The sequence below is a fragment of the Melanotaenia boesemani genome, chromosome 12 (genome assembly GCF_017639745.1).
Source record: "Melanotaenia boesemani isolate fMelBoe1 chromosome 12, fMelBoe1.pri, whole genome shotgun sequence".
In the NCBI taxonomy this organism is placed as follows: Eukaryota; Metazoa; Chordata; class Actinopteri; order Atheriniformes; family Melanotaeniidae; genus Melanotaenia; species Melanotaenia boesemani.
This window is the reverse complement of record NC_055693.1, coordinates 15170702-15184087: the sequence shown is the minus strand read 5'-3', so window position 1 is coordinate 15184087 and position 13386 is coordinate 15170702. Positions and strand designations below refer to the sequence as shown.

General features: G+C 44.5%; 1 protein-coding gene across 2 annotated transcripts in view; it reads left to right on the top strand.

Annotated features, from left to right (window-relative positions):
- Nucleotides 1–3980: 3980 nt before the first annotated feature.
- Nucleotides 3981–13386, top strand: part of si:ch211-214p13.3 (poliovirus receptor homolog) — a 34762-nt gene continuing 25356 nt past the window's right edge. For both annotated transcript variants that reach the window (XR_006012330.1, XM_042002559.1), the window contains exon 1: nucleotides 3981–4068. Coding sequence is in view for 1 of the 2 variants with exons in the window: in XM_042002559.1 (XP_041858493.1) it covers nucleotides 4014–4068 (55 nt within the window). In the remaining variant the exon portion in view is untranslated. The remainder of the gene's footprint in view (nucleotides 4069–13386) is intronic.

The following is a 13386-nucleotide window of genomic DNA, read 5'->3' as shown; positions in this document are numbered from 1 at the left end:
AAAAGACATCAACACTTCTTCACTATATAGGTTTCCTGTTTTATTCAAACCTTTATTCAGCCAAATTCTAAAGCCCATGTCTTGTCTTCCAGGTTTAAATCTACTGTTTCCCCAAATAGGAGACAGACATAAGAGCTTAGATACCTCACCCATAGTGACATGTGATTGGTGCCAAATTGACCAGGTGTTTTTGAGAAAAGTAGTCTTAATGTATTGTTCTAAATATGTATCCACGACGGAGTGTCAATGGCGGAGAAGTAACAAGTAGCAGCACAGAGTTGAGATGCCCAATAGTGCAGCTTGAGATTAGGAAATCTAAGCCCCCCTCAATCATAGGGCAGATAGAGAAGAGAGAGGCACAATCTGGGACGTTTATTATTCCTTATAAATTAGGTAAAGGTTTTATTTAGGGAGGAAAAGAAAAAGGCTGGAATGTGTAATGGAACAGACTGGAAAAGATATAAGAACTTTGGAAGCATGAACATTTTGATAATATTAACACGACCTATCATTGAAATTGGCATCCCACCCCATCCTTCTATGGAGTCCACCACTTTTTTAACCAAAGGATCATAACTGATAGAAACTATTTTCTTTATATCTGAATTCATTTCAGGGGAGTTGCATATTGCCATAGCAAGTGGTTCCATTGCAAACAAGAAAAGAAGGGGGGACAATGGGCATCCCTGTTGGGTTGATCTACAAAGGCTTATAGGTTTTGACAATTGGCTATTTGTTAGTATTTTAGCTAAGGGTTCTAGTATAATAACTGAATCAATTTCATATATTTATTTCCTAGGCCAAATCTCTTAAGGACCTCAAAAAGATAACTCCATTCAATCCTGTCAAACACCTTTTTGGCCTCTAATGACAGGACGGCATGGTCCATGGCAGATTGTTTTTCATATAGTACATTTAATAACCGTCGAGTATTGTGAAAACCTTGACGGCCTAGAACAAATTCATTTTGATCATTAAAAATTAACTTAGGAATATGGGATTCTATCCTCCATGCCAGAGCTTTACATAATATTTTGGTGTCACATGACATCAATGATATGGGCCGGGATGAGCCCATTTCTGTTGTAGCTTTTCCCAGTTTTAACAGGAGGGCAATGACGGGGGTAGAATATCATTTTCATAGGACTCATTTCAAGAAGGTGGGGTAACAATTTATAAGAAAATCTCTTATATAGTTCAATTGGTAGGCCACCAGGACCAGGAGCTTTACCAGTATTCATCTTGCTAAGAGCCTCTTTAAGTTCTTGAATGCGCCGTTTTTCATCTAAATTCTTTTTAGCTTCCTCTGACAAAGTTGTCCTGATTATTTGTTTTGTCTGGATACTGGGATTTAGTGTTAAAAGAAAAATATTCAGTTATTTTCTCTTCAAGTAATTTCTCAAATTCAGCAGATTTCAACCACTTAGCTTGGAATCGAAATGGGAGTGGGGATGAATAGAAGTTAGAGTAGTATAGATTCAAACCAACATTTCTGGACTATAGATACCAGACCAGAGGAAACCAAACAGAAATCTATACGTGATTATGTTTTAATAGGTGCTAGAAAACCATGAATATTCAGACTTGCTGGGATAAAATAGTCTCCAAATCTCCACTAAATTAAAATCTTTCATATATTTTCCAACAGTTTTCCTGGCTTGTTGGTGGCAAATGTCAGAACTATTTGAACGGTCTATCATCATCACACAGTTAAAATCCCCACCAATTATAAACTGGTCATTATCAGTTGACATAGTTAAAAAGACATGTTGGTAAAAGGCAGGATGATCCCCACTGGGGGCACATAAACAGACCAAATTAACCAGAATAGAGATTATAGTGCCACTAAGTATGATGAATCTTCCAGATGGATCTAAATATTTATCTTTCAGTTCAAAGGCAAATGATTTATGAATCAATATTAAAACTCCCTTAGCATGAGAGGTTAAACTAGAGGAGAAGACTTGACCAGGCCACCTAGATCTGATTCTATTCACATCTTTATCTACCAAATGTGTCTCTTGTAGAAAACACATTGTATTCTTTATCTGACTAATTCTGTTCAGCACTTGTTTAAGTTTTACAATTTTGTTCAGACAGCTTACATTCCAGCGAGACACATTTATAACCAAGCTATCACACATTATTTATGTAGCTAATGGATATCAAACAAGACAAATGAGATTGCACCCTCCTTATTCTCACATTCAGATCATGTAAAAACACCCCACCCATTTCCCACTATATACACATATACTCAGTTACTTTTAGGGCAATCGTGCCAGTGAAAAATTAGACAACAAAAAGGGATATGGCTATTTACTAAATTGTCTGTTGGAATCAGATCTTTTTCATGACTATTATTCCATCGTAGATTGGATTAAAAAAATAAGAAGAAGAAAAACAAAGCGCCAACTACATAACTTTAGTTATGTGAGTCATTACAAGCCAGAGAGCTAATTCCCTGGATGTATTCTTTGGCCTCCATTACCATTTTGAAAACATAGCGTTTATTGTTGTTTGTGATGAACAGATGTGCTGGATACAGCATGCCATACCACACATCCAGAGTTCGAAGCTGGGCCTTCACTCCATCAAAGCGCCGTTGCAGCTCTCAGGTCTCTGCAGACAAGTCAGGGAAAAGGGTGACTCATTGATTCTTGTAGCGTACCTCCTTCATTTTCCTGGTGGCCCTCAGTGTTGTTTTCCAGTCTCGTTAGTTCACAAACTTCATTATTACCACCCGTAACAATGCAGAATTTGGTTTAGGATATATATATATATATACCTTTTTTAAAACTCCTCATGCATCGGTCTTTTTTTCTTCCACTGTTTCCTTAGTATTTTAATTTTGAAAAATTTATAGTGGGAAACCAGGTCATCAGGTGAGCAGTTGGCATGTGGACTGGGAAAATTGATAAGTTCAGAAGAAAAAGTCTCAATGTTGATGTCCTTAACACTACGGAATGAGATGGTCTGGGGGAGAATGATTCTGGACAGAAGGAGGTTGACATTGAAAGTAATGAGTCTATGGTCAGTGTACGGGAGCGTATGAGGTTTACAGTCGAAGGGAGTGATACCAGAGCAGCAGACTAAATCCAGGATTTGACCTTTACAGGGAGTTGGGAAATTAATGTATTGTTGCAGAACAAAACTTTCTAGACAAGATGATAAGATAGATAGATAGATAGATAGATAGATAGATAGATAGATAGATAGATAGATAGATAGATAGATAGATAAAAACGTGAGTCCAAATGCACCTTCTGAGCGATGTTCAGAAGGCCTTAACCTAGTAAACGTCTTATTTCATCGTAATTCTTTGGTGAATCGCTTCTATTGGCTGAGGACTCTGGATTAAGCCATTTCATTGAAAATCATGGGGTTGCAGGCTGTAACACTATCAATTGCTGGCAGTGTCATCAGTTTATTATTGTTATTATTATTGGGGTTGCGGGCTGTAATACCATCGGTTGTTGGCAGTTTCACCTGTAGTTTTGTTTTTTGTTTTTTTTTTATAATTAGAGAAAAAAAAATTCAAAAGATCAAACAGTACATGATCTTTTCTTTTTTTTCTTTTTTTTTTGTTTTGTTTTCACTGTGTGTGTGTGTGACTGTGTGAAAGATTTCATTGAGTGTTTTTATTCTTATGTAATTCTACTTTGATGTATGTAAAGTTTTATTTTATTTTTTTAATATGCATGAACTGAGATATGCATAAATGTTTTTAATCATGTAAAGAACTTTGTGTTGCCTATGGCACAAAAAGGGCTTTATCAATAAAGTTTGATTTGATTTGATTCGATTTGATGAAGGCAGTGTCGAAAATTTGTATATAAAAAGAATGGCTCACAAATGAACGGCTCACAGCTGTGAATCGGTTCCCATCGTTCATTTAAAAGAGTCATTCAAAAGAATCGATTCGTTCATGAACGTCACATCTAGTGGAGAGGTCGACTGACTTGAGTTTGAGACTGGCGTGTATTTATCTCGTGTTTCCTCGTGGTTTTACAATGTTACACATTTTGATTCTACTACGTCTCCTCCTGTCGAGCATACAAATCCAAGGTGAGCTCATTCTTCCTTTTTTTCCCCCACGCACGCACCTTACAATAATTTCAATATCCGCAAGTCTTCATTGTGCAACGAGATAATCAAGTAAAGACCATTGGCTAAGTAAGCTAACCTCGAGAGAGAAGGTCCACTACCGCTATATTGACGCGTTTGACACACGGGAGGCGACCAACAACAGCTACAGGCGAAACCCATCGCAACCTTTGTGAAACCGAACACACGCAGTGTGTTTGTCAGCAGTGCTGTTTGTCGCGCTCTAAGACATTTCCAGACATGTCCCTGACGTGAATGTGATGACAGAGAGTCAGAATATTTTGCATGTATTAACATAAATCTAGCCGTTAACTGTATATAAGAAAGACAGCCCTGGGTTCATCCGAGTTTATACAATAGGAAACAGCATGTGAATATCATCATGTGATGATACATATAAATTATACTAAAATGATTAAGAGCAAGATAAGTTAAAAGTTAAAAGGAATTTAAACCCCTCAATGATTGCTTCATGATCCAAAGTGATGACTGGATAAAAAGAATCCAGTTCTGAAGACTCAATGCAAAGCAGGCAAAAACTTGTTACTCCTTTAAATGTGTAGTTGCTGTAACTTACCCTGTGCTATGTATGTGAGCCCAGACTCTGTTTGTGGCGCTCTGTAGCCATGTGCCTGTAAAGTTAATCAACCCAGTAAATTTTTCTCCCTGCCTCAATAAATGGTCCCTTCAATGTTAAAAGTGGCAGAAAATCCCTATAGGAATCATATTAAGTCACATTACTGACCATGGCTACAACAAAGTTCAAGTTTATTTGTATAACAATACAGTTGTTTCAAGACGGTACAAAAGAGCGCCCACTCCAGAGGGCAAGGAGAGCATAAGCTGAATTTACTAATTTCAATTGAATATATTTTTATTTTCTAGAAATATTGCACATTTATCTGCTTCTTAAATTCCTTATTGCACAAATTCTCGACTTAACTAATCAACACTGCTGTGTGCGTAAAACTAATTTAATCTGCTAATTTCCAGCCAAAGTAAAATAAAAATAAAACTAGCTGTTCTGCCATAACAGGAAAAAATAACATAATACATTGAAGAAAAACATAAACATGTAATTGTCTGCTCAGATGTAAAGTTACCTATTGACACAAAGTACTTTCTGTTTTCTAAATACGTTTTGAACCAGTGTGGTGCAGCACCAGAGAGGCCCGCCCAGTTCTCCAGTCGTTTGAGTAAAATATTGTCGTCAACTGTATCAAATGCAGCACTGAGGTCCAGTAAGACTAAGGCTACGTTCACACTGCAGGCTGAAGGCCCAAATCTGATTTTTTTTTTTTTTTTGCCCCTATGCGACCTGTATCTGATCTTTTCATGACAGTCTGAACGACACAGATCCGAATTTTTTCAAATGCGACCCAGGCCACTTGGATATGTGATCCTACATCCGATACGTATCTGATCTTTTGCCATGTGACTTCAGTCTGAACGGCCAGGTCGCATTAATCTGACCTACACGTCATACACAACGTTGTATATAAACTTTTATCTGTAAAGGCGCTGGCATCCCTCTCTCACCACTCCTGGCTGTGACTCTGTACCTACACGTTTCTCTGTACAGATGTTGCTGCCACTGCTCCACAAAATGCCATGGCCACAAATCTGGCTCTCCTCTTTTGTAATCTCCTCCCTAAAGCGAAGCCATTGAAAATGTGCTGGCGATGGTTGGACAATAACTTTAAAATTGCAACATACGCTCTGCTGTTATCGCAAACACGAAGACGTCACGCACGCTCACTGTCACGTCATCGTATCTTCTACGCATGCGGGACGCTTTTGGTTTGCATAAGGTTCATACAGGAGATCACATACAAGTCGCATTTAATTGGAAATGTGAACGGACTCTTAAAAAATCGGATTTCACAAAAGGAAAATGTGAATTGAGCATTATGCCCTGCAGTGTGTACCTAGCCTATGACTGACATTTTTCCATTGTCTGTTTTCAAACACATCATTACGTTGGTCAGAGTCGTCTCAGTGAGGTGGTGCTGTCTAAAATCTGACTGGAAAACATCATAGCAGTTGTTTTGTGTTTAAAAGTAATTTAACTGATGAAAATCTTTCTAGATGATCTTACTTAAAAAAACTGAAGATTTGAGACCTGCCTGTAATTGTTCATTCGTGTCTCGTCTCTGCCTCTTTTTAGCAGAGGTTTGATTACAGCTGTTTTTAGAAGCTCTTGGAAGACACCTGAAATGAAAAACAAAAGCTGTAACAGATCTGGTTCCAGAGTCTTTGAGACCTTTTTGAAAAAACTTACTTCTGCCTCTGTGCCAATGTAATTTTAAATATATTTATTTATTTTGTTTAATTGTCTTTTACAACAAATGCAGTCTTGCACAGAAAAATTAACTTTAATTTGTTAAGTTTTGAAATGCCTTTCAAGGGGATGCTTGTTAAATTATTTTTTGTTGTTGTTGGTAGCCTAAGCTGTTCTTGTTAGATGTTTAAGGACCAGGTCACAGCAAGGAGACCCACTGTGTTGTTAAAGAATATGAGTGCAGATCCCTGGTTTAAAAATAAAGTTTGTTAAATTTAACTTTATGGTGATTTTTCCTCCCCCTTCCTCCCTTTAACAGTTTTCTTAAATTATTTGACTTGAGTCTTTTTTATATATAACAATGTTAAAATCAACATTTACACAAAACTTTAGAGGAGATTTCAAAACCTTGAGATATATATCGTGCATCGGGATATAAACAAAAATATATCGGGATATCAGTCACAGACCATATTGCCCAGCCCTAGTCTGGGGGTAGATCTGAGCCCAGCATCAACCTGCCATCATCTGCTGCATCACCTCCATTTTAGGTGAGGGGAGGAGATGGACAGGGAGAGTAAGGACGACAATGAATTGTTGGGGGTTTGGTGGGATGAAGGTCCACCATCTTGGTCCTTGGTGCTGTTGAGGCGGCTGGGGTAGGGCTGGGCAATATGGCAAAAAATATTATTATGATAATTTTCCCCATATTGATTGATATCGATATTACATATTATAAAGAACAAGACTGTAAACATGCAAACAAATCCAGTCTTTTTTGACATTACCTGTCAAAGAACCAGACTACAGTAGGAAGTTTTAAATGTAACCAAATGTGCTTTATTTTAGCTTGTGCACATCATTTAGGTAACCTGTCAGAAAGACTGGGGGGAACGAATATTTAGTTCCGCGTTTCTAGACGTGCATTGTTAATCGACGCACATATGTTGTTACGTTGCTTTGATCAGCACAACGTTTGGTGTGCGTGAATGATATAAAGTAGGTAACTGTTGATAAAGTGTTGCTAAAACTCTTTTAGAATCAGTTGTGTAGCTCCCTGTTTAGTGATACTGCCTGTCGTGCTTGTTGTGATCATTTGCCGAGTGTAATCGGCGTTTATCGATCGCCGAGTTGCCGGCTGTAGTCTAGCGCCGATATTAACCCTATAAGTGCCGCGGCGCACGTTTACTATTTACGTTTGTAATTTCTGTTCTCCTAAGTTACATATTCAAGCAGTAGTACTTTCCTGTTATGTATTTTGCTTCTCATTACGACTCTTTATGTTTATTTGCAGACCACACACCTGCTCATCTTAATCCTAATCCAGTGTGTCAAATGCTATCTGCTGTACCAGTTAAGCCAGCATTAAAGGTTCTAAGCTACCTCCGGTCTCCTTGGTTCTCTAATCGGAATCAACTGTTCATATTGGCCGCTCCAACCAGTGTTAAAATCCCGAGTTAATGTGGTGGTATCTACATTAAATTCTGGTCCTTCGAGCCGGATTGGAGTATCATCAACACAGTATGGACAATTCAGCACCCATGGAAGAGGTACAAGTGAGGCCCCATAGAGCTACTCGTCTACCCCAGCACCTAACGGACTACGAAGTCGACTATCAAGTGCCCAGCTCACAGCCCCCCATCGCTTCATCCCGCTTTGGCAGCAAACACAGAAGCCACTCGAGGAGAGCCTCAAGCACTGCATCCGGCTACAGTTCACAATCTGGGCGACGGACCATCTACTCTATCGGCGGCTATCCACATGAAGGCCTCTCTCCCGTGCAAGCTGCAATACTGGAGGAGAGCAGTAAACAACGGGAACTTGATAACCTACGAAAGCAAATGGAGGAAGACTCACTAGCTGACCGCGAACTCCAACAAATACAGGCCCAAGCTAAAGCTGCTCAACAAGCTCAAGAGGAAGCTCTCGAGGCTAGAGAAGCTGTTAATAAGCGCCTAAGCCAGAGTCGTCGTCTGAAGCAACTAGAGACTGATGTGGAGCTAGCAAAGTTAGTCACCTCCATGCTCTCGGCCAATAGCACTACCAGCTTATATGAACCACCCCCAGCACCTACAGGTTCGGCAGCTCCCGCTGTATATCTGGCCCCAGCTGCAGCACCTCAGCTCCAGACACATTCTTACGATGTCTTGTCTTCTAATGTACAGTATCCAGTCCAACCAGCGACTGCTGTGCAGAACCCACCAGCGCCAGTGATCACAGTTACCCACTCAGCCAATATGCTGCAACCCATTACAACTCACCAAGCTTCACTTCCCCAACAACAGACTGCTGAAGGACAAGTGACCGAGTTAACCTCTGCTGTATCCCAGCCACAACCAAATGTTGCCACAGTCCCCTCTTCGCCAAGCGCCTACCCAGCTATGCAGCCTCAAACGGTGCCCCCCTACACTCAGCCTCCTGTGTCCCACATTGCTCTCACCGATACCAGTCCAGCGCAGCCTACATCAGTTCCAGTAGCAGCTTCCAAGTGGGAGCAAACTCCGACTACCTCCTTACCCTACCAAGCTTTTCTGCCAGCACCTGCCCCATATCCTGGTCTACAGCCACAACCAGGAGCAGACATGCTGTTCGCTGCTGCCTTCGGTATCCCTAGGCCCATGCTGCCAGTGTTCGAGAGTGGCCGCGAGAGTGATTTCGCCCTCCTAAAGATGGCATTGGACAGTTTACTAAACAACCATAGCCACCTCAACGAGCAATACAAATACCAAGTGCTGCTAAGTCACTTAAAGCTACCCAGTGCTCTACAACTCGCAAAGGCCTACATGCACCATCCAAGTCCATATACTGCTGCACTCAATGCGCTACAAGATAAATACGGCCAACCAAGGCAGCTCGTGCAGTCAGAGCTCGGCACCATTCTCAACTCCCCTGCCCTCAGAATGGGCGATGCCAACAGCTTCGACTCCTTCGCTCTGTCCGTCCAATCACTTGTGGGCATGCTGCAAACCCTTGAAGGACAGAATGGTATTGAACTCATGTGTGGGTCACACGTGGACCGGCTACTAAGTAAAATGCCTCCAGCTTATCGGGACAGCTTTGTGGAGTACTGCCTTAACCGGGGAATCCTGCAATCAGGCTCTGATCGAACGTACACACTCCCGGACCTCGCCACCTGGCTCCAAATCAAGTCCCAAGCTAAACGCATTTCAAGCCGTGCTGCGGCCCTGTACCAAACTGAGCCCAATAAACCGATTAAGAGCACAAAGAATTCCACCTCCTACACAGAACGATCCACCCCAGTGCTCCTCACGGTAAAGGAAGAGTCACCTGCCTCCAAGCCGAGCCATAACAAGCCTGCTCCCAAGTCACAGCCATACTGTCCGCATTGTGACAATAAAGATCACTACCTGACCTCCTGTGATAACTTCAAGAAGCTCACTCCCAATCAGATTGTGAAGTGGATCAGGGATGGAAACCGGTGCTGGAAATGTGGTCGCAGTCATGCCGCGGAGAGCTGTAACCTCAAACGGCCCTGCAAGGTTTGCAAAGAACTCCATCTCACAGCACTACACGACTCCATCCAAGATACATCCAAAGCAGTCCCAACAGTGAGTTCTTCAGCTACAAAGGTCTACCTTGACCGTCCCAATCGTGCACAACGAGTCATGTTAAAGGTAGTCAAGATTCTCATCCACCATGGCAAGCAGGCGGTCGAAGCACATGCTATATTGGACGACGGCTCGGAGAGGACGATTGTGTTGGCACCAGTCCTGCAAACTCTCAAGCTGTCTGGTACCCCAGAGGCTCTCCCCATACAGACAATACACCAAAATGTGAAACAGCTAGAAGGTCTAACAGTCTCTTTTGAGGTCTCCCCCCTTTCCAAGCCAAATGAAAGGTATCTTGTCTCCAATGCATTTTCTGCTGATGGACTGAGCTTTGCTGAGCACAACTATCCCGTAGCTGCACTACAGCGCGCTCACAGACACCTGAGAGGCCTCCCACTTCTTCCAGTCAACCACGTGCAGCCTCTGCTCCTCATCGGGTCCGATATGTGCCATCTCATCACACCCGTACGACCTATTGTCCAGGGCACTCCGGATGAACCTATCGCTGTATGTACACGTCTCGGCTGGTGCCTCCAAGGTCCAATGACACCGGTGCAGAATCCACGCAGTCCAGCCCAATGCTTGCATATCACTACAGCTGCAGCCAACACAGAGCTACTCCAGCATGTGCAGCGCCTCTGGCAACTGGACACCCTGCCATACAGTGAGAAAGCTGTAATCAGGTCCAAGCTTGACCAGCAAGTCCTTAACCTTCTCCAAGCGTCTACCATCAGAGTAGATGTAAAAGGTGTCCAGCGCTACGCTACCCCTCTCCTCCGCCGATCTCCACCAATTCTTCTCAAGGCCCCCAAGGAAGCAGCGCTATCAAGTCTTCGCCGCACTGAACGTAGACTCGCCAAAGATCCGTCAAGAGCTGCTGCTTACTGTTCCGAGATCCTAAAGCTGGAGACTGCTGGCCATGTGGCAAAGATCTCACCCGAAGAAGCGCTCAAGTCAACCGAGTCCTGGTACATTCCGCATCATATGGTGCATCATAATGGCAAGGATCGGATTGTCTTTAATTGCTCCTTCCAATATAAGGACCAATCCTTGAACGAGCAGCTACTTCCAGGGCCGACCTTAGGTCCATCGCTGTTGGGGGTGCTCCTGAGATTTCGCCAACACACCGTGGCCATCAGTGGTGACATTCGGAGTATGTTTCACCAGGTACTCCTGCTAGCAGCCGACAAACCCATCATGCGCTTCCTGTGGAGGAACATGCAGCGAGAAGAGGAGCCACACATCTATGAATGGCAGGTCCTTCCATTCGGGACCACTTGCAGCCCGTGCTGCGCCACTTATGCGCTGCAGCGTCACGTTCAGGACTGTCCACCAGACCAATCAGATCTAGCTGAGGTTGTAGCCCAAGCCTTCTACGTCGATAACTGCCTTTATAGCACTCCAGATCCCGCCAAGGCCAAGGCGGTTGTCGACGGACTTCGGAAACTCCTCGCTGAGGGGGGCTTCGAGATCAGGCAGTGGGCTAGCAACCTACCTTCAGTCATCGAACATCTGCCCTCTGAAGCTAGATCCGCCAGCAGTGAACTATGGTTGTCCCGGGATAGTGCTGAACTGGATGAGCCCACACTCGGCCTGCAGTGGAACTGCCTCGACGACACCATGGGTTACAAGCACCGCCCGCCAGAGCCTCTCCGACCCACGCTAAGGAACCTGTACAAGACTCTTGCTAGTCAGTACGATCCACTAGGCTTCATCATACCCTTTACAACCAGAGCAAAGGTTCTCATACAGGATCTCTGGAAGCAGGAACCGAGCTGGGATGAACCTATCGAGCATCAGCAGCTGAAGGAGCAATGGCTTGCCTGGGTGGAAGAGCTCCCGAACCTACTTCAGGTACAGTTTCCAAGGGCCTATACTCCGCCAAATGCCGACACCTCTACAGTGACTAGACAGCTCCACGTGTTCGGCGACGCATCAGAGAGAGCATATGGTTCGGTCGCCTACCTGCGAACCACTGATAACAAAGGTGACGTCCACATTGCCTTCATACTAGCCCGTTCCAGAGTAGCCCCCAAAAAGTGCCTCTCCATGCCGCGACTAGAACTGAGCGCTGCGCTAACAGGTGCTCAACTTGTCAAGTTGATACAGGCTGAACTCACCATCCCTATCCACGAAGTCATCTGCTGGTCAGATTCCACCACCGTTCTTCACTGGCTGCAGTCGGAGTCCTGCCGTTATAAGGTGTTCGTTGGGACCCGGGTGGCGGAAATCCAGACCCTCACAGACGTGACAAGTTGGAGGTATGTTGACTCACCTCGTAACCCTGCAGACCACATCACTAGGGGCCTAACCTTGTCTGAGCTAACATGTCACAACCAGTGGAGATTTGGCCCTGACTTCCTCTCCAAGTCTCAAGACCAGTGGCCCGCTATGCCGAGCACCACTGCCAATCCAGATCCAACTGAGCTCAAGAAGAGTGCCTTTGTTGGAGTGGTTACAGTGACTTCAAGCCTGCAACTACCCGACGCCAGTCAGTTCCGGTCATGGCAAGAGCTAGTACGAGCCACTGCGCGGTCCCGCCACGGGGCGGCTACCCCCGATGATGAGGTTGAAGCTTCTGATTATGTCGCTGCAGAAAGGGCCTTGCTGGTCGGAGCCCAGGCAGAGTCCTTCCCCGCAGAGTTAAAGGCTCTTAAGGCACAGCGCCCAGTCCCATCGGATAGCAGGATCGGCTCCCTCGCACCGGAATACGAAGAGGTGACTGGCCTTGTCCGGGTCGGCGGAAGGCTTCGTCGTGCAGCGGACCTGGAAGCTGAGACGATCCATCCTATCGTCCTAGATTCTGGACACCCTACAACCAAGTTGCTCATTAAGGACTGTGATGAGAGGCTCCACCATCCAGGCGCCGAACGTGTCCTTGCTGAGCTGCGACGTCAATACTGGATCCTAAGAGGGCGTGAGGCGATACGTAAGCACCAGTTCAGCTGTCGTGAGTGCCGGTTCTGGCGAGCCAAGCCTCGGGGCCCAAGAATGGCCGATCTTCCACCTGCACGGCTGCGCCTGTACAAACCACCCTTCTACTCAGTGGGGGTCGACTGCTTCGGCCCCCTCCTTGTGAAGATAGGGCGTCGCCACGAGAAGAGATGGGGAATCCTATTCAAATGTATGACAACCAGATGCCTGCACTTGGATCTCCTTGAGAGCCTGGATGCCGATGCATTCCTGCTTTCCTTGCGCCGGTTCATAGCCCGGAGGGGGAAGCCATTCGAGGTTCTCTGTGACAATGGGACCAACTTCACTGGTGGCTGCCATGAACTGCAAGAAGCCTTCAAGGCCATGAGCCCTCAATTGCAAGAACAGCTAGCTGAGCAGAGAATTCGGTTCCAGTTTAACCCTCCAGCTGCTCCACACTTTGGAGGAACTTGGGAGAGGGAGGTCAAGTCCATCAAGACATCCCTGAGAGTCATA